General features: G+C 38.8%; 1 protein-coding gene across 1 annotated transcript in view; it reads right to left on the bottom strand.

Moving 5' to 3' along the window:
• Nucleotides 1-19,204, bottom strand: part of gmeb2 (glucocorticoid modulatory element binding protein 2) — a 23,200-nt gene extending 3,996 nt beyond the window's left edge. The window contains exons 1-8 of the mRNA XM_079802235.1: nt 19,123-19,204; nt 18,598-18,769; nt 18,432-18,517; nt 17,852-17,976; nt 10,312-10,415; nt 9,761-9,918; nt 2,582-2,650; nt 2,358-2,495 (exon numbers count right to left, since the gene is read on the bottom strand). Of these exons, the coding sequence (XP_079658361.1) occupies nt 2,358-2,495; nt 2,582-2,650; nt 9,761-9,918; nt 10,312-10,415; nt 17,852-17,976; nt 18,432-18,517; nt 18,598-18,731 (814 nt within the window). The 5' untranslated portion in view covers nt 18,732-18,769; nt 19,123-19,204. The remainder of the gene's footprint in view (nt 1-2,357; nt 2,496-2,581; nt 2,651-9,760; nt 9,919-10,311; nt 10,416-17,851; nt 17,977-18,431; nt 18,518-18,597; nt 18,770-19,122) is intronic.
• Between the last annotated feature and the right edge of the window lie 3,296 nt (nt 19,205-22,500).

The raw sequence follows: 22,500 nt of genomic DNA, 5'->3' as shown, positions 1-22,500 counted from the left end.
TATGCGGCAGTCCTGTGGGCGAAAATGCCTTGTTGATGCTAGAGGTCAGAGGAGAATGGGCCGACTGATTCAAGCTGATAGAAGAGCAACTTTGACTGAAATAACCACTCGTTACAACCGAGGTATGCAGCAAAGCATTTGTGAAGCCACAACACGCACAACCTTGAGGCTGATGGGCTACAACAGCAGAAGACCCCACCGGGTACCACTCATCTCCACTACAAATAGGAAAAAGAGGCTACAATTTGCACAAGCTCACCAAAATTGGACAGTTGAAGACTGGAAAAATGTTGCCTGGTCTGATGAGTCTCGATTTCTGTTGAGACATTCAGATGGTAGAGTCTGAATTTGGCGTAAACAGAATGAGAACATGGATCCATCATGCCTTGTTACCACTGTGCAGGCTGGTGGTGGTGGTGTAATGGTGTGGGGGATGTTTTCTTGGCACACTTTAGGCCCCTTAGTGCCAATTGGGCATCATTTAAATGCCACGTGAGCATTGTTTCTGACCATGTCCATCCCTTTATGACCACCATGTTCCCATCCTCTGATGGCTACTTCCAGCAGGATAATGCACCATGTCACAAAGCTCGAAATATTTCAAATTGGTTTCTTGAACATGACAATGAGTTCACTGGACTAAAATGGCCCCCACAGTCACCAGGGGCCTCATTTATAAACATTGCGTACGCACAAAAGAAGGCGTACGCCACTCTCTACGCAATAATTGGTATTTATATAAAGCAAACTTGACGGGAAAATGTGCGGTCCTTCACGCAAGCTCTGACCCAGGCGTACGCACAAAAACGGGTGAAATGAGAAATGGCGACACCGTCGGCAGATGGAAGAAACACGTGAAAGTGTGTGAAACTGTAGACCGTTGTGTAAAAGAAATGGCAATACTGCCTCTCATAAATAACTTGAAGACTTCACAAAGCAAGTATTACAATTAACAGCCTACACGAACACCCGTTTGATCGATCTGCAGTGTAAAACAAACAGAATCAAACGAAAATTACAACAGAAATGCAAAAAAAAAAAGAAATATGTTCTGCAACAATATTGGCATGTTATGCAATTCATCCTCATAAATGATATGGTAAACAGAACGAAATAATGTACAAAACTGATATTCTCGTCAATGTGTCCATCTGGCGGAGCAGATATAGATGCAATTAGATAGACAGATAGATAGATAATTAGGGAGATATATAGATAAATAGACAAATAGATAGATAGATGTATTAATTGTCCACTGGGGAAAGTTGTTTTCATAGTAAAAATTTCTTCATCAGCTACGGAATCATGGTATTCATGCATATGCCTTTAGTTTGTTTTATTTTCGATAAAATAACATATGACGTATGTCTCAACCATTCAGAAAGCTGCAAGAAATTACATTTGCACTGAACTATTTCCCATTTCCACGTAGATAATAGGGATAGGGATTAATAGGGATTCCCCAATAATTGCCACCAGTCTCTCATCAAGAGGGGTCAGCTCCGGTGTCCCCTCTCCCCCACCCGTGGCAGACACACTCTGGCGATGGAGCACTAGATGCTTTTTTGCCTCGACTTTGATGTCCGACCATTTTTTTTTTTTTCGGCCACGGTCCGAGTTTGTGAGGCTACAGCATTTACGGCGTCTGCAACCTTTTGCACCTCAAGTGCCTTTTTGGCATTAGTAATGGCCACACTGTGCCCTCCAAAAAATATTTTTCTCCTCTTTTCCACCTTGCCAACGATAATTTCTACTTCACATTGAGTGAAGTTACGTTTTTTTTATTTCCTCTCTGTATTTGCGATAATTTCGCAATCGATGAATATTAACTTGTGAGCGTTTCACGGACTATTTATGGGCAACTATGGGCGTGACATGAAGCCGCAAAAGCTGCGCTACATTTAGAATTGATTGTGATTTATTAAGGGAAAACTGCGTAGGATGTGCGTGCGCACGGTTTTATAAATCTGAATATTTCTGTGCGTACGCACATCCTATGTTTCATCCGTACGCCACTTCTGACGCAAATCCTACGCAAAGTTTTATAAATGAGGCCCCAGATCTCAACCCAATAGAGCATCTTTGGGATGTGGTGGAACGGGAGCGTCGTGCCCTGGATGTGCATCCCACAAATCTCCATCAACTGCAAGATGCTATCCTATCAATATGGGCCAACATTTCTAAAGAATGCTTTCAGCACCTTGTTGAATCAATGCCACGTAGAATTAAGGCAGTTCTGAAGGCGAAAGGGGGTCAAACACAGTATTAGTATGTGTTCCTAATAATCCTTTAGGTGAGTGTATTTCATGCACTGAAGCATAAGATCCAAACGTTTGACCAGTGGTGTACACTCTGACCTTTGACCTGCAGTGGCGGGTCTTGGATTCGCTCCTCCAGGCCCTTGAGAATCTCCTGGATCTGGCTCTCCAGGTCCTCCATGACTTCCTCCAACAGCCCAGCATCCCTCAGTCCTCTCCAGAATGTCATGGTGTCCTCTGACACAGAAAAGAGTGGCCGGTGAAAGAGTTAAACCAATTAACTACACAGATAAAACGCCAGAAACATCGGCAGGGCCGCTCACCTCCAATAGCCGTGACCCATTCGGTGCTGTCGTCACCATCTGTGGAAAACGAGGCTGAGGATCCATTCACTGAAACAGCAATATAAATGAGTCATTCACTCAACCCATGTATTCAAATGACAGATGCGTTCAGAGACAAAGCAGGTGACCGTCTTTATGAATGAGTCACTGAATCATTGGCTCACTCGATTCATTAAAAACCAGTAATGAAACACCGCTCAGAGACACACAGCACTTCTGCTCTGGCTTTCATTGGCGAAATTGATCAAAAACAGACAACATTGTGTCTAAAATAATAACTTTTTGTTTATTGAACTGTTGTAAGACTTTCCTGCCCTCATATCTCGATTTTAAGTGCCTTTTTAACTGCATTCAGCGGCCGGCAAAATGAATCATTGTCCCGCCAAAGATTAAATGGATAATTTAATGTGGCGATACCTGTTCCGCTGTACCAGTAGCCGCTGTCAGGCGGCTGCATTAAAACACTTTAATGCTCCTGTGATCGTTTGTGTAAGAGCGTCAAAGGTTTCTATTTACAAGTTGTTTTTGCAGCCAATCACAGACATATCTGTTGAGCACGTGAACGCAACGGCCAATCAGGGGCCCGTTCTTCGTACGTTGCTTATTACATCTGAGATGATTTGACAGATCCCAGATCTTTTAATCGTGATAACTGATCTCTGGCTAATTTGGTTCTTCAAACGAATTTGCGGATTGGATTAAAATATCTGGATTAAATGATCTAATATCACTGCGCGTTCTTGTGTTCCCTGAAGAGGGCAGATGCATCGATACTCGAAACCACGATCAGCTAAGCAGCGATTGGCTGGCGTCAAGACAGCAACGTAATGACATCATATAATTAAAAAAGCCACCTGGCAAAAAACTTGACAAATTATACAATAAAAACCCCACGAATTTCTGGACCATTATAAGGAAACAGCCAAACCACCAAACCAACATAAAAGTTATTATAGATAAATGATAAATGTTTTTTTTTTTTTTTTTAACATGATTACCAATTATTTATATTCATGATTTTATACAGTATTTGTACACCCTTTACATTTTTATTTCAATGTTGTAATTTAATTTTTAATTCAATTTGGAGCAGATTTGTAACGTGACAGTATTAAAGTTTCTTAAGGGTCAAGATCAAATTCTCTGCATCTCTTGCGCTGCATCAAGCCATGCCATAATATCTGTCATCACTTAAATTAATGCACGGCTCAGATTAACTGTACAACATGTGTGTAAACCTCCAATAAAATTATAAAGTAATTATTCCATCACAAATAAATCGCTCAATCAAGTGGCTGTGTCTATATTATTATATACAACATTATAATATTATATACATTCTCATATACATATACAATATAACCTTTTTATATTATTATTATTATTTAAAATTATTATTATTGCGCCTGGTTCAGTAATGAACTCTTGTAATAAAGTGCCAGTGGCTGGGACAGATTTTAAATATCACCTCAAGATGCAATCTAATCCCGTTTACGTGAAATAAGCCGCTCATGAGCAGGTTTAAGCTTACGGACCTGTTGCTATGACAGCAAGTCCAGGATGAGCTTCGAAGAACCAAACAATCCGAGATCATGCCAAATCGTCAACAATCAAATCCAGCTAACTGAGTTAGCGACGTACGAAGAACAGACCCCAGATGTTTAAGTGAGTCAGAATCGGCCTAACACTGCTAAAAACGGCGTTTTTTTGTTCTGCACGCTCATGAATCCTTTCATTATAACCAACACAGTATAAACACAATGTCAATAAGAGATTTAATTGAGTACCTCGAGTTGTGATTGACAGCTTCAATGATTATAATGGCATTATGCTGTGTTCACACCAAACACGAATAGAGCGTCAGGAGTGAGTGATTTCAATGTTAAGTCAATGGAAAGGCGCATCGACGCAAATTTGACACAAATTGAGCGTCTTGCGCGAATGGTGCTTTTTGTGCATTTGCGTTTGAGGCAAATTCGCGTCTGACGCCCGAGTTGAAAAATGTGAACTTTGGTGTCAATTCGCGTTAACCAATCAGGAGCCTGCTCGCTGCAGTCACGTGGTGAAGTGACGTGATGAGAAACCCTGCATAAATTAAAAATACTACTATTGTGTCACAAAATATACAGGGTATCTGCAGGTTTCACCAAGTCAAATTTAAGACTTTTTAAGACCTTTTCAAGACCATTATGAATTAAATTTAAGACCAATATCACGCAATTTAAAAAAAAAAAACGTACAAAAGGAAATGCAGAATCACAAAATTACTTGCAAAGCAAATTAATTTATTCAAATTGAACAAAGTATTAGTAAACTTGCACTTCCTCATAGCTCAATCCCACCAGGATTAATATACAAACACACTACCGGTCAAAAGTTTGAGAACGGTAAGATTTTTAAATGTTTTTACAGAAGTCTCTTCTGCTCACCAATGCTGCATTTATGTTATTAAAAATACAAAAAAGCTGTAATATTGTGACAGTTGTGTTTTGACTGTTCTCATATGTGAATATATAGTAAAGTGTCATTTATTCCTCTGATCAAAGCTGAATTTATCATCATTACTCCACTCTTCAGTGTCACATGATCCTTCATTAATCATTCTCATATGAGGATCTGATGATCAACAAACATTTATGATTATTATTAGTGTTGAACACAGTTGGGTAAAACATTTTTTTAGGATTCTTTGATGGATAGAAAGTTCTAAAGAACAGCATTTATCTGAAATAGAAAAGTTTAAAAAATAGATTTCTGAAGGATTATGTGACTCTAAAGTCTGGAGTAATGATGCTGAAAATTCAGCTTTGAATCACGGAAATAAATTGCTTTTTAAAATATATATTGAAATATAAAATAGTTATTTTAAATTGTAAAAAAAAATTAAAAAAAATTCACAATAATAGGCTACTGTTTTGGCTGTATTTTGGATCAAATAAATGCAGCCTTGGTAAGCCTTGGTATTATATTGGGTTGCTTTCACTTTAAAGGGGTGGTAAAACACATTCTTTTGAAGGCTTGACTGTGTTTGTGGGGTGCACTGTAACATGTGTTCATGCTTTGTTTAAAAAAAAATTGTCTTATTTTTCATATATTTGACCTTTATTCTACACTGCTCTGTCCCTCCTTGTAAAACGGTCTGATGCTTTCCGGGTTGTATGAAGCCAGTCCCTCAAAAATACGCAGTGGGCTCTGATTGGTTAGCTGGCCCAGTGTGTTCTGATTCGCTAACCGCAGTGCACGTTTGTCGGAAACGTCACGCCCCTTACCGGAGGCTGTGCTTGCTTTGGTCAGTGTTAGAAACAACGGCGTCAATAAAACCATATGAGCCCGAATCAGATCCAGAACATTTTAGTGAAGATGATCGAGCAGAACCTGTTCAGTCCTCAAGTGTAAAGACTGCGGATCTATAATGATCGCTACTGAATGGCACTGTTACTTTTGTATTTTTAGAACGATTATAGCCAAATATCTGTCGCAAGAACTAACCCAAAACGAACACTAAACACTGGCTTTAACTAGTAAGTTAGCCAAATCACACACAGAACCATGTTTAGCAAGCCTGTAGATAAACAACACATAAAAGCTCTAATCAAAGAATCATTTTTACACTAATGCCAAGTTCGCTGTTGAGATTTTAACGTTAGTGTTTGTAACGTTAGGTGTTCGTCGGACGTTAAGTATGAATGAGCATTTAACAGACTGGTTTGCAGAACAGCGTTGTCATCTGTTTACTTCCTTGCTACAACCTATTACAGGAAAACACATCGATGAAAAATAAATCAGACTTACAGGTTGTGGCCCGTAAACAGCTTCTGTTTGTAAGACGGTGGATGCAGGGAGCCCTGCGCGCGCCTGATTCCCCGCTGACTCAAACACACGTGCATATAACATGCTGTGTGTTAAACGCTCTGCAAGGCACCCCTGTCCCAAGGAAGGCTGAACTAAAATACATGAAGAAGGTTTTTTTATAGGCTTTATGGACAGATAGGTTGAGAGTGACTCTTGAAGGACCAGCACCACATCCTCTAGTACCACTGTTTGAAGAATTCATCTTCCAGAATCTGGCAGTACGTTTTGGGAGTTCATTTTAGTCCATCCTGAAGTCCGTTTTGCAGAGATGGACTAAAAAGGTGCTGGTCCTTCAAGAGTCACTCTCAACCTATCTGTCCATAAAGCCTATAAAAAAATCTTCTTCATGTATTTTACAACACTTCAGCTTGTGATTCTTATCTAGTGGGGGTCATTTTTTAGGATTCTTTACCTAACTGAAGTCTCTGAGATCCTGACACCTTGCACTTCTGGAGACTCCAGGTAGGTTGCAGCTCTGGAAAATGGTGGCGCTGGAGACTAAAGGGTTCCTGATGGTTTCACCCTTAATTCTTCACCTTAATTCTTTTGCAGTTAACAGGTGTCTTTTCTCCGCCACATGTTTTTGTCTGACCCTGCTGACCCAATGAGCATTTCACTGTCCAATGGTCATGCCTTAACTGCAATGTCTAGTATTGCATTAGTATTGCATCCTTCTCATGGGCATTTAATACTTTTTGACTTTTCAGTCTGAGTTAAATCTCTTTTTTGGCTCAATTTATCTGTAAAAGAAAACATGCCTAATAATTCTGCACACCTGAATATAAGGTGATTTTCATTTCCAGCCTTCATGAACAATTATATATCACTTATACATTATTAAATACTAAATCAATAGTAGTTATTAGGATTACTGTGGTTTGGAATTGGTCAAATGTGCCTGGAAAAAAAATGATCAGAAAATCAACGTGCCTAATAATTCTGCACTCCCTGTAAGATGTATGTTGGTCTCTCACTAGCGAAAAAACGAACTAACAACAACCTATGACAACAACACACACACACACACACACACACACACACACACACACACACACACACACACACACACACACACACACACACACACACACACACACACACACACACACACACACACACACACACACACACACACACACACACACACACACACACACACACACACACACACACACACACACACACACACACACACTCTCTAAAACGCTGCGGGAACATTTCAATGAGCAAGAGGTAGCGTTATATGGACGTAGGAAAATTAAGACCCGTTTAAAATTATTTAAGACCTAGAACTCAATACTTCTGCGAATTTAAGGCTTTTAAGGCCTTAAAACTTTGATTTTGAATTTAAAGACATTTAAGACTTTTTAAGATCCCGCGGGTACCCTGAATATAGTTTTAAGACATTTTCAGGTGAGAATGTAGTTGTTTAAAGCTCAAATCTGTGGTTTATTTATAAAGAGAGCGCCTATTGAAAAAAATGATCTTGCGTTTGTGGAGTTGTGAGATCCAGGCGATCACCGGGCGCTCAGCGCTCATTAACCCCGGCGAGAGCAGCCTTTCCTCGGCTAGTCCTTCAGACGTCTGCCGCTGGCTCTGATGTCCTGTAGTGGTTCAACATGAGATAGAATTCGTCTTGTGTAGATCTAACGGTCGATCTTTAGTCTCATGAATCTATCATTTGTTGTCTGCCAAATCGTTTTGACTGAGAGCAAAGAGAAGTTTCATAACTTTATTTTTTTAGGATATTTAAATATACATGCAGTGAAGATAATGTAGGAGTTGCCTGGACCACATTTGTGTGGCTATTAATGATTCATATATTTTTTAATGAAAATTAAAAGAGGCAGAGTGGTGTTTTATGACATATTTCTTCTGGAGTGCCTTGAACGCGTCTATTTCGCTTCAAACGCTCGATTAATACACGCGTCCAATTTGCTGTGGACGTGCGAATGGATTCAAAATATTCAAGCGTCCAACTAGACGCGGTAGATGCGATTTTGACACTCTATTCGCGTTTGGTGTGAACGCAGAATTATAATTGCTGTCTGTATATAATATTTTCAAGGTAAAATCATGCAAATATGGTAAAAAGTTGTGAAATTTGGCACACAGATAGAGGACAGTCTGAACTGTAACCATAGCAAATTTGAAGTCTCTAACTCAATCCCTCTAGCGCCACCAACTGTTCAAAATTGTACTCATGTTAATGCTAGATTTAGATTTGATTGCAAATTCTGCCAAAAAGAAAGACTTTTACCAACTCCTCCTAGACGGTTTGTCTGATTTTCACGAAATTTGAAGCAGATTTCAAACCATTCTCCTATAACGCGCAAATGAATTTGACAAAGTGCCCACGAAAATGAACGTGAGGCTATATCTCCGCAACGCTTCAGCGTATTCAGACCAAACTTGGTGTGTGTTATGCCAACCATGACCTGAAGGTTACCTGCACAGTTTCGGCACAGTGCCACCAAGTGGTCAGGAGAAATGAAAATGGACATTTTTTTCTTTGGTCAAAAATCACGAAACTGGTCTCTTTAGATTCGGTGTAGCGTGCCGAGGCGCACGATAACCAATTTTCCCATATCAGCCATTTTGAATTTTGTCGTAAAATGGAATGGATTGGCATATCGTTACAAAACTCGATATGTGTCTTCAGCACCATGGCCTGACGGTACTCAAAAAGTACCAGGCAGCGCCACCTTGTGGTCAAAAGTTATAATGAAATTTTTATTTGATTGATTAAATTAGCCTATTTTTTCGAACTCCTCCTAGACCGTTTTGTACGATTTTCATCTTTAGAAGGTGCCGACAAAATGTTAAGGATTTTATGTCGATAGAAAGTTAATGGCAAGGTGCCAAAATTACTCTGAGGCTGTATCTCTGCAATGCCTTGACATATTGACACCAAACTTTGCATGTGTCATTATCACCTCACTCTGACCACACCACATCAATTTCCTTACAGCGCCACCTATTGGTCGAAAATTACAAACCATTAAATCATATTATTAGTGACTGTATACATAATTTTTCAGCCATTTTTGCCTAAAATCATCTTAAAATGCATTTAATGTTCATTGTTGCAATTGGTCTGACACTCCAAGCCATGTTGGCATGTCTTATCATCTTCTTTGCGCTTTTTTTCTATAATTAAATGAATGTGTCAAATCGACAGCCCCCATATTAATATATTCACATTATCACTGCTCAATTAACGGCACTACTATGGGAAGCATTCTGAAGTGCAAACAAATGTAAAATTCTACACATAAACTGTTCAATTTGACTGTGTGTCCATACCGTCCACGGAGGCGGGGGTTGCAGGAGCCGTTTCCGTTGACTGCTGGCTGCTGAGGGACACTCGTGACCCCACCAGGTCAATCTTGGTACTGCGGCAGGTGTTTGAACACAGTCTGGAGTGCTGATAAAAGTCCAGCTCACCTGAATCCATGATCTTCCTGTAGGAAGAACCAGGAGCTACAGCTGAACAATAGTTTACTCATCTTGAACAATATAAGGAAGACTGGAACTTGCAGTCAAACATGAAATCACAATTAATATGCATTTCTGGTCTTATTGTGAACAATTCCTCAGTGCACAGAGGCCATCTTGTATTCATTTCACTTGTTTAGGAGTTGAATGCTTTGAATTTATGGTATATACACTGTGTTCAAAAGTTTGAGATGTCATCAAGGATGCATTTATTTGATCAGAAATACAGTATTGTGAAATATTATTACAATTTAAAACAGTGAGATTAGTGAGACATGTGTTTGTGCTTTATATTCCACCATATACTAATATAAAAACCACCAGTGCTTCTAGTTTTTTCTGCCCAGTGCCACACAAACCTTAACATGGTCCCATTGAGACGAATGGCTCTCTTCCAGTCCTTCAGCGTGGACTTTCCTGCTATATAGACAAACTCCTTCGGACTGATGAGATGCTCGTCCAGCTGGAACACAGCAGTGATGAATACGGAGACATTATGAGGTGTCGGATATGGACAGCCGCTCAGTACAGTTTTATATTAAATTAAGCACATGTAAAATGGTCTATGTGGCGAGGATATTGCTGTCAGGACAGTCCATTACTCAAAGCAGCACATTCAGAGTAAAATTAATCATTGCTTACAGATCTTTCCTGAAATTACTCACCATGATATGAGGAGTGAATTATTTTCTTAATTTGTATTGCAAGATGACGTTTATATATGATCAAAAACATTATCATTCACATCTGCTCATTCTTTAATAATGCTGCTTTCCATATTTTAGAATGACATCAAAGGCTCTCTTAGGAAAGCCATCAAATCTATGAAAGAACATTAATGAAAGTATGGGAATTATGCAGTGACTACAACTAAATCCTATTAAAAAAATTCATTAAGATCTTATATCAAGATATTAAAGGGATAGTTCACCCAAAAATGAAAATGATCCCATGATTTACCCACCCTCAAGTCATCCGAGGTGTATATGACATTCTTCTTTCAGACAAATAAAATCTGAGCTATATTAAAAATGTTCTGGCTAATCCAAGCATTATAAGGGCAGTAATAGTTGCTCTGTTTTTGAAGTCCATAAAAAATGCATCTGTCTGTAAAATAACTGCTCCACACAGCTCCGGGGTGTTAATAAAGGCCTTCTGAAGCGAATCGATGCGTTTGTGTAAGAAAAATATCCATATTTAAAACTTTATTTCAGTTTTTTCTATGGCTTCATCAGCTGTCCCTGCGCCATCACTTCCGGCGAATAAGGTCAAAATACATGCAAAATACCAGCTCGATCATAGATATATACATATCTTTGATCATCTTTGATCGCGCCAGTATTTTGACCTTATTCGCCGGAAGTTATGGCGCTGGGAATACTAGATGACATTCGTCTGATAAGAGGTAAAAAAATAACATAAATACTGTTGGGTTTCTCGCAGAAACCGATCGCTTCATGTCTTAAGACATTAATGTGTCGCCACGAGCCGCAGGGTTTAATAAGGATTCGTATGTCTATGTGTTTTTACTCTCATACTCTAAAATATCCCCATTGACATGCATTATACGACTATCACACTGCAATGGTTGGAGTTAAAAATCTTAATTTGTGTTCTACTGAAGAAACAAAGACACCTACATCTTGGATGCCCTGGGGGTAAGCAGATACACATAAGCATTTCGTTTTTGGGTGAACTATCCCTTTAAGACTTTCATGCAGTTTATTGGTCTATGCAAGACGCGTAGTCAGCAAACATGATAATTGACCTTAATAATAATTGTGTTATTATAATTTTTTTTTATAAGAATTATAAAAACATAGTTGCATTTTCGGCCATGTCCACACTTATATGTTTTCGTTTGAAAACGTATATTTTTCTCTCCGTTTTGGCCTTCCATCCACACTGAGACAGGGTTTTAAGGAGGCGCTGAGCGAGTATTTCACACTCAAGCGATGAGCGTTTTTTACTGGTCGCCGAGAGTTGAAGAATGTTCAACTTTGAGTAAAACGCAGCGCTCATCACTGTTAGGCCGTGTGTCCACCAAAGCGTTTTTAGCCGGCTGAAAACGCTAGGCGCTCTGCTGAAAATGTCTTGCTGTGGGCGCTTGAGAGCGTTTTGGCAGCGCAGCGTTTTTTTCAGTTGAGACTCTTTGCTTGTTATGATACGGAATATCCACGGAAGTGTTACTAGCATCTCATTTCACAGATAGTTTTTTCTGTATTGATTCTATATAAAAATGCTGATACAATGTAAAGTATTTGCTCTGGCTCTTGTTTTTAATTATTTTGTTCCATTATTATACTGCTTGTTGTCATTTGTTGACATTGTTAGGGGTGCTCCGATTGATCGGCAACCAATCTCTATCGGCCGATAATCGCTTTGAGATAATTGATCAGCGGTCTCTAAATAGGCCGATCTCATGCTGACGACACATAAAACCCCACGCCTGCCGTGAGAGCTAGGGCATCACATGCAGCAACACTAGGTGCGTTTACATGGAGCACTGTAATCGGTTTAAAAGTCCAATCCGAATAAAAATACTCCATATAAACACCTCAATCGGAATAAAATGGCCAAACCGAATGAAATTGTAATCGGTTTGAGAGGGGTGGGATAAACCTTTTCATGAACCGATCAAACGAAAAATTCCACCATGTAAACGATCTGATCCGTTACTTTGAGTGCACGTCTTTCTGTGACGTGATATACAGCGCGCACCTCCTCAACTTAAGAGCGCGCGCCGCGCTCACACCAGTCTAATGTTGACAAGAAAGGAAAGTTCATTTTTCTGAGGTATTAAACTTTTTATTTCGTAACATGTTATGAACATGATGTTGGAATAATGACACAGACATAGCCTGGCTACAGCATCTCATCTTGACAGCGTTTGTCCGAGGCTTCAACTGCGCCTGACAGAATACATTTTTTTTCTGAGGTGATTCTTACACTTTACGACAAATAATAAATAGCTTTTATAAAACTCTACAAGTCCTGGTGGCCGTTGAGAGCTGCCATTTCAACGGGGAACATTCAAGCTGCTCTCTGTTTCTCGTTAGTTAAGTTAGCTATAAAAAAAAAATTGAATCAACAACTGCTTCAAATTGGTTAAGTAACATTACCCACAGTCTACTTTAATTACTTTTGTTAATATTTATACCTTTGTGATTATGGTATCTTTCCTTAATCATCTGAAATATATATGTTTAGTACTACTAGTAATGATGCTGAGCACGTCTTTAATGCTTCATTCATGTTTCACCGTATATCCTATGTTTTTATTAATAATTTGAGTGCATTTTATTGTTAATTTTGTGTTTTTCAAAATAAATGAATTGAATTAATTTTTGATTCCGCATTCATCATTCACAGCTGTTGAAATAGCCATTGTATAGGACATAAATTAGGTTAAACTACTGCATGTCCGCCCACAGAAAAATAAATAAATATAAAAATTACCAACACAGAACTATTGATCCACGATACGTAACGAATCTGAGGCGGCAGACAAACTGTGTGCGCATGTCACAAAATGATTCCTACTGAAAGTCAGCACTTGTAAACACCAGATCGGTTTAGATAACGTCTCATGTAAACAGTCCACCGAATCTTTCAATCAGAATGATTTTAATCGGAATGACAAAAAAAGTGTGCATGTAAACGTGGCTACTGTCTCATTCTCTTTCCGGCGCGGGTAAAATAATTATAATGCTGAAGGTGAGGTACAATTCATATTTCTGTATTAAATAACTTACAAAGTCATTTGGAAACTTTCTGTGGGACGTAGGTTCACAAACAGCGCGAGTGAATCACCGCGTGCGCGCACTCTCTCTCTCCCTTTCAAACTGCTCAAATGGCTTCACATCAGCGCATCGCATCTGCACTAAAATCGAGCTGCGCAGTTGACACAGGATTTTCCACACTGCACAATCGAGGCAGTGTCGCATTGTCACTAAAGTTTATCATTTGCATTTATTTTTAAGTCTTGCCAGTGTTCAAACCGCTCAGCCCTCGCGCGCTCACACACCATGAGCGCGCGCACACACACACACACACACACACACACACACACACACACAGGCCATCTCACAAAAAGCTTGCGAGTACAAATTGCGCTGAAATACACACAAATGTATGTACTACATTACCGTCTTGACGAGTATGCACGTAAACCCCGTCGTGACTCGCGAGTGAACGTTTGCAGCTGCATGTAACCGTATCCGCTCTTAAAGTGACAGCAGTCGAATAAACTGCTGCTGTCTCTGAGTTTCTCTTTGTCTTGTGTTGTTTGATGAACCTTTATGACACTCACTGCTCTTGAATGACTAACTTTTGCAACCTTAAGTGTAAGGATTAATCTAATTTAATTTATTCAGGGAAGACCGATATTAATTTACATTGGATTCCTTATTAAATGTCTTTAGTATTTCTTAGCTCAATACTAATGTTAGACCTACCTGAACATTTGTCTTTAAAAACAAAAATGCACTGCATGATCAAATATTTAGGTGAGATAATTATATACATTTATATGACAAGAGTCACCTAAGGGGGGGATTCCCCCATTGTCAGAAATAAAATTCAGGCCCTGAATGAATGTCTGTAAAATTCCCTATAAATAATTCTACATGATAAAAAGAAGGCTTCAAATAGATCGGTATCGGTGATCGTATCGGCAGATACTGCTTCCTGTGATCGACTCCAAAAATCTTGATCGGAGCACACCTTACACGTTGTATAGTACAAGCAGAATGTGGCGGTTGGTCGGTGTTGTATTTGTCCCACCTCTCCTCCACTCTGATTGGACGGCGGGGTGAAAAGTGACAGCGATGAATGCTGCGTTTATCTTTTTGCGCAGAGTGAACGTGCAGATTCAGTAGATAGCGCTCCCGGTACACAAGGTGTTGCGACACTTTACGCTTCTGACGCTCGCTTGTCACACAGAAGAAGAAGAGAGAAAGTATTTACGTGCTTGCCAAAGCCATTCACACACTTTTTGCTAACTGGCAGGCAGCATTAGCAGCTCATCTTCTTCTTTGTCTACTTACTTCCTCTTCGTCGTATCAATGTGTGCTCGGCAAGACCGTTTTGTGCTTGAGCGCCACCAAGTCGTGTTTTACTGTAACTTCAGCAGCTCCAGGCACGTGAACAAAAGCGACAATCTCATTGGTCGGACAGTTTTTAACGTGCTGCGTCAAAATAAAAAAACGAACCTGAGGTGTTTTTAAAAAAAATTACGCTTTTACGCCTGACATTTTGCGCATCGGTGTGCACACTCATTGGCGCCCTTTGTTTAGTCACGTTAAACGTCGCTAATAAACGCGCACGAAAATCGTCCCGTTGTGAACAGGCCTTAAGGCTGATGAAAAAAAAACACTAAAAAATCTGTATCATCGATTTCTAATAGTTATGTATATTATATTGAATTTCTGTCAATAGATCCTCATCAATGTTGGGCACGTTACTTTAAAAAAGTAATTAGTTATAGTTACTTCTTACAAATAGTAACTGAGTTAGTAACTGAGTTACATCATTATAAAAGTAACTAATTACCAGGAAAAGTAACTACTGTGTTACTTTTTTTTTTTTTTAAATGTTCAAATATGTCAAATAACTTGGATGCCCCCAATATTAAATATGTTAAATGAATGAATTGGACACTAAATAGAATAAATTACTATTATAAAACGTACATTAATGTACACTATTGTAATGTTGCTGTGGTACAATGTGAGAGACACCAATCAAATTCAATACATTATTGTAAATATTATCAGTAGGCCTACTATAGTGTACATATTATCAGTACTACTTTGGTAGTGGAGCGTTATCACCTGGGTTTTTAGCCACTAATTTTGTGGCGGCATGTGATGATGTGAGGCTTCATTGGATTAGAATTACTTGCCACCGACGTGAAGAGACTCTTTCTTCCTGGGCATAAGTTGCACGTTACATAAACATTCTTACCTTTCACCTCTACGAGGGAAAAGTAGCGCTTATACTTCCAGTTTGCGAAAGCTACCCTTGAAGACTTGCCATCGCGTGTGTGTGTGTGTCGTGTGTGTGTGAACTCAACCTATCAACCTTGTCTCCCACCCACCAATCATCATCAGATATGTGTACCACCCCCCAACACGCATCGTATGCACGCACGCCCACACACGCACACACGCGCACACACACACACACGCGCACGCCCGCACACGCACACACGCGCACACACACACACACACACACACACACACGCACACACACACACCAACCAGAGAAAAAAAAACGTTGCAGGTACTGACAGAGAGCCTGTTCAGATGAAACCGCTTCAGTGAGCTCAATTATAGTAACGCCGCATTTTATTCTCAGTAACGCTAACGGCGTTGTAACGGGAGAAACAGTCACTCGTTTGATTACTCGCTACTGAAAAAAATTATTCCGTTAGTAACGCCGTTTATCTATAACGCCGTTATTCCCATCACTGATCCTCATAAATATTACACACAGCACCTTTAAGCGTAAGCCTTCAAATCAAAAAGCCTGATTCGACCACCGATCTCACAGTCGAATCTTTGTGGGTGTTATGAAACGAGGATTATACTATTTTGGCAATATGTCTAATTTCACACAGAATAACTGGTTTTGTACGGTTATATTAAGTTATATACAGCCTTTAATTATGATAATGCTGTAAAAAAAAAAAAAAAAAAGTGAAAAGAAAGAAGCGTTGAATAAATATTTTTAATGTGTGTGTGTGTGAATAAATCCAACCACCCCTGTGACAGATTTAAGTTTCACTTTCCCTGATCCATGACTGACGAGGAGCATCTTGGCGGCAGGGATTACTTAACAATGTCTGGAATAAGAAAATCTAAAGTGTGGATGCACTTTGAAATGGTAAAAGATGATCCAAAAAAAGTTAAATGCAAGTTGTGCCAACAGCTCATGCCCTACCACTCATCAACAACAAACATGGCTTTCCACTAAAAATGGGTAAGTTTGGAAGGATCAGAGGTGGAAAGAGTAACAAAATATTCTACTCAAGTAAAAGTACTATTACTTCAATGAAATTTTACTTAAGTAGAAGTAAAAGTACCGTTCTAAAAATGTACTCAGAGTAAAAGTTACTAAAAAGTTTTTATTTTATTTATTGATCACTCAGGGTTACCTAATTTAACTGTGGCTTGTGTTTTTTTTTTTTTAAATATATGTTCCCCTGCACTTTGGCATTTTGCACACATTTATTATGCTCCCTGTGACTTGATTCTGACTTTATTTCGTTTTTATTCATTTTTTTATTATTCGAAATGTATATTCTGTTCTAATTTAATTCTGTAAATTAATGCTTTTTATTGTTTTTCGTTATGTCAATGTTGCGCTGCACTGAAAGCATGCTGGCACAGCAATTTTGCCGATTTAATTTAATGTCGCAAAATGTGAAATGCAAATCCTGTCTGCAGTCGGTGTGTTCTTTTCATCTCTAGGCAGGTATTTTTTTAGGTTTATTTATCAAAATGTTCTTTTATTTCTTTGTGTGATGTTCTGTATATCGATCGCGGCTTTAAAATATTATGAGAAAACGTTTTACTAATGTTTATCCACCACATTACCTTTTATTTAAACCTAAATAGGAAAGCCAGTCAGTTTGTCTGTCAGTTGGCAGGCAGTTTTGGTCGCTTTATTAAAAGTTGTTGCTGTGTGCAGTGTGTAAAATAAAATAAAAATAGTTTTACCCTCCTGCTGACTACCTAGTGTCGTGCCCCTCCCAACCCATTCACACACACATAGATGATTCGACTATCGGTCGACTACAGAAAGATTCGACAATTCTGATTCGAATGTGTAAATCATTAGTCGGGGACACCCCTAGTTTGTAGTGTTTTAAAATAGACTGCATCACGTGTTTACCTGCACACATTTGATGTTGATCCCGGGACACACAAACTTCTTCCACACGAGGTTGGCTTTGCTGTCCCCACAGGTTATTGGGTAGAGAATATCACCCTCCACATCTGTATCGTCAGATATTTTCACTGCGTAAATATGAACATGGCATGTCTATTATATTATTCAGGGTTTTTTTTATTGTTAACTAAAACTAAACCATACAAAAACATTTGTACTACTTGAAATGAAATGAACATGAACTGACATCAAATAAAACTTTAATTTAGTTGCAGCTAGGCAACAATTATAATTTTCAGTTTTTTAAGTTAAAACTGAATCTTAAAGTGCCCCTATTTATGCTTTTTTCGAATATTACCAATACTTTTATGGACTTAAAAAATGACCCAACATTCACTGCCATTATAAAGCTTGGAAGAGCCAGGACATTTTTAATATAACTCCGATTGTCTTCGTCTGAAAGAAGAATGTCATATACACCTAGGATGGCTTGAGGGTGAGCAAATCATGGGATCATTTTCATTTCTGGGTGAAGTAACCCTTTAATAAAAGCTATACTTAAAATAAAACTTTGTGTTTATACCCAACACAGTGTCCTTGGGCAGAGAGAGAGTGGTGCTCGACTCGGCCTCGGCCTCAGACTCCATGGATTGCTCCATAATGTTTTCCCTGTGGAGGAAAAGATAAAGGCAGCGGTGAGAGTCTGAAAGAGGTGCATGATGGGAGTCCCAACAGAACGAAACGCTCACCCAGACTGTTCCAGGTCTGTAGCCACCAGTATATTCTTCTCCTCATCGCCCGATGAAGTCTGACCGGCGGTGTCAGGGGTGGTAACCACCACCACCTCCTCCATGTGGACGTTCACCTCAGAGGACGATGCCATGATGAGGTCATCAGCATCTGACAGCTGTCAATCAGCATCTGATGGGTGTGGAAAGGAAAACTGGCTTTTTAATGATAGTTCAACATAGTACTTTGATATTTAACATACTATATTCAAATGAGCCACAAAAACACCATGGCAAATGGTGATACCATAGTATAGTTTGTTAGTGTATTAGTGCATTTATTAATAATGATTAATTATAATAACCCTGTTCACAGGCTTAAACTGACAGATTAAACGTGTTTTGAGGTTTGTCGCTGAATGTTTACGCTTCGTCCAAATTTACCACACTAAATACGTAAAAAAATGCGATAAACATTGACACGTTGACAACATTTCACAATTCATATAACACCCAGAGATAATACAGTATAAACCGAAACGTTACCCGCAAGAGTTTGAATCCGTTTGTGTTTAGGAAGCGCTGGGCATATAGACTCTACTGCGCATGCGCGCGGATGACGTCACGTGGGCGTGGAAAATACGAGTAGAATTTGAAAGTGGATTGATGGCAGTTTGCATGACTCTGGAATGATAAAATGATTTTTTTTTTATGTATGTACATTTATAACACTAATACTTTGTATTATATTACTTTAGCATCAAATTACACAAAAAACCCAATAATAAAATAAACAGTGAGGGTGTTTCTAATACAGCATTAAACAATTAACATCTTTCTCTCTTTTCACTGCCGTTATCAATCACACTCTATTTTTCCCCTCTTTTTGAAAGTTTTGAAATCACTATTGTGTCGTTTTCCTTGTGCTATTTGTGCAAATGGGGACATAAAAAATATTTTTAATGTACTCTCACATGACTTCCGCTCTGAGAAACCCAGAAATGTGAAAAGGGTCTCTTCCTTTAGTTCAAATAGCTACTTTGTATTTAATATAATAGCTATTAAGCTTTCTCAGTATCATTATTCGCTTTTAATTCATTGCCCCGCGCCAAAGAAGCACTTTTCTGAGGATTAGATTCGGCTTTATGGGCCTTCATGCGCCGCCTTGTGGAAAGTTCTTAATAAATTGGTCACATAGTAAACAGTATGTAACGCTACTCATTTTTTGTGAAGAAAAAGTGCATACTTTTGGGTGTATAGGCAAGCCCTGGGACATCCATCACTTCGACATTACTGTGTCTTTTACGGACAGCTTTGTCGCCTAGTTACGTGCATGCCGTCACCGTTTAAACTGCCCTGTCAATCACTTTGTCACAGTTAAAATCCTCCACATTTAATTTACTTTAGTGCAAATTTTTGTCTGTAATGCCCCTATTTATTATATTTTGTAAAGATTTGAAGTATTAACTGGATAAAATATCTACCTCCAGCAACGTTAAAGCCTTAAAACCCACAACATTGTGTAGCATCTTATTCATTCTTTCCTTGTACAGGTGTCTGTGACATTTTGCCTGATTGTTAATAAGTGCCTCCATTTTATATAATGTAATTTATGTTACCCCTGGCCACTGATGCATTTTGTTTAGCATTTTTCATTCTTTTTTGTTCTTTTTATGATGTTGTCAAAAGTGTTGTTTACATTCCTATATTTGTGATAACTCCATTAAAATAAAATTAAAGAATTGTTTTATTTTATTTACTTTAATTTCGGAGAGAAATGCAGTAGCACGTTGATCTGCCAGTCGTGGGTCTGGACAAATCTTAATAAGACTTAGGCTATATAAAACTTATATTTGTGAACATGGGATTTTGCCATTAAAGAACTCGGGGTAATTTTTTATTATGTTTGACAACAAAACAACATACACTTTGGGGAGCAAATAGCAAACATACGGGGTATAATTGATCAATCCCAACCTTAGCGAGACTTCCAAGATGTCGACAAGTAGCCTATGGAAGCTTGTTTCCACCACAGAATAAAACAAATAAAAAAGCTATTGCGAATTCTGACTCTTTTTTTTTTTGTAACTGCGTGATATAGTCACAACTGCGTGTTACAAAGTCAGAATCGCAAGAGAAAAGTCAGAATTTCGAGATATAAAGTCGCAATTATCTTTTAAAATGTTTTATTCTGCGGTGGAAACAAGCTTCTATCATAACTGTATTGTAAACAAAACAAACATTAGGCCTATACATTAAGTTTATCCAATGATACCTTAGTTTTTGCTTTTCCTCAGCTGTTCACAAAGCGATCTTATATTATTTTTATTCTGTTTTTTTGCTATGATTGATACAAAAACACGATATATTGTGTTGTGGCGACATCATGTGGTCAACATGTGAACGTGATGTCTCATTGCCTGGAACTCACTGAGGTTTGGGACATTTAATTTGGGATATCCCCACGTTCAACCTCGTCAGACTCGCACATCCATCATGTTTGTAGTTTTAAACACTTTATTTGTAGTTCTAACGTATCCTCGTCTAAGGGTTGAGATTGTGCATAGATTAAAAAAAAAAAGATTTCTAATTTGCATACAACTCTTACTGTTTTACTGAATTCAGCTTTTATTTATTTAACTTTCCCCATTTACATTTATGCATTTCACAGACACTTTTATCCAAAGCGACATTCATTTCTTCCTCTATAAATGCTCTCTTGGGAACCAAGCCCACGATATTTGTGTGAGATGAGCTACAGGAATGCTTTTCCGCATTTTGTTCCTTTAAATATGGACTATCTGATGCAGGATTGAATCATTTAGTTGTGAATCCACACAGTCATCCATCACAGACAGCACAAATCAACATGGTGTATTATCATTTATTTCTGAATAAATATATATATCTATATAATACTGCTAATGAAACTTGTACAAACATATTTGAATGAAAAGAATATGAATAGACACTCAAGTTGAGGATATATATTAGACAGACTGAATCCTCTTCAATCATCACTGATTATTGCGAGGCAATGTAAACGGGCCAAAATATTATTTACATTGGCCCGTTTCAGGATGTGTCACGTGGAGCGTTAAATTGGATAAGGTTTGCATGTCAGTGGATAGGAGAAATACATGACGTGTCTTCTCTGCTCCCTTTAAACTGCATGAGCGTTCCAGGATTGGTCATTCCTCAACGGTCAATCTGCATGAAGAGACAGGAACTCATTAATGAGCATGTGGAAGATGATATTTTTTTAAAGGTAAAACCAAATATAATCACAGTGCACAACTACAGGTTATCTGGTAAACGTGACTGTATTATATAGACTACAGGAGGTGTTTTTAATGATTTTATGGCCATAACAAAATATACACTGATCAGGCATAACATTATGACCAGTGAAGTGAATAAGACTGATTATCTCTTCATCACCTGTTAGTGGGTGGGATATATTAGGCAGAGAGTGAACATTTTGTCCTCAAAGTTGATGTGTTAGAAGCAGGAAAAATGGGCAAGCGTGAGGATTTGAGCGAGTTTGACAAGGGCCAAATTGTGATGGCTGGACGACTGGGTCAGAGCATCAAAACTGCAGCTCTTGTGGGGTGTTCCCGGTCTGCAGTGGTCAGTGTCTATCAAAAGTGCTCCAAGGAAGTGACAGTGGTGAACCGGCCACAGGGTCATGGGCGGCCAAGACTCATTGATGCACGTGGGGAGCGAAGGCTGGCCCGTGTGGTCCGATCAAACAGACGAGCTACTGGAGCTCAAACTGCTCAAGAAGTTAATGCTGGTTCTGATAGAAAGGTGTCAGAATACACAGAGCATCTCAGTTTGTTGTGTATGGGGCTGCATAGACCAGTCAGGGTGCCCATGCTGACCCCTGTCCACCGCCGAAAGAGCCAACAGTGGCACGTGAGC

This window comes from Gobio gobio, assembly GCF_949357685.1.
Source record: "Gobio gobio genome assembly, chromosome: 21".
NCBI classification, from domain to species: Eukaryota; Metazoa; Chordata; class Actinopteri; order Cypriniformes; family Gobionidae; genus Gobio; species Gobio gobio.
This window is presented reverse-complemented; position numbering and strand designations above follow the sequence as displayed.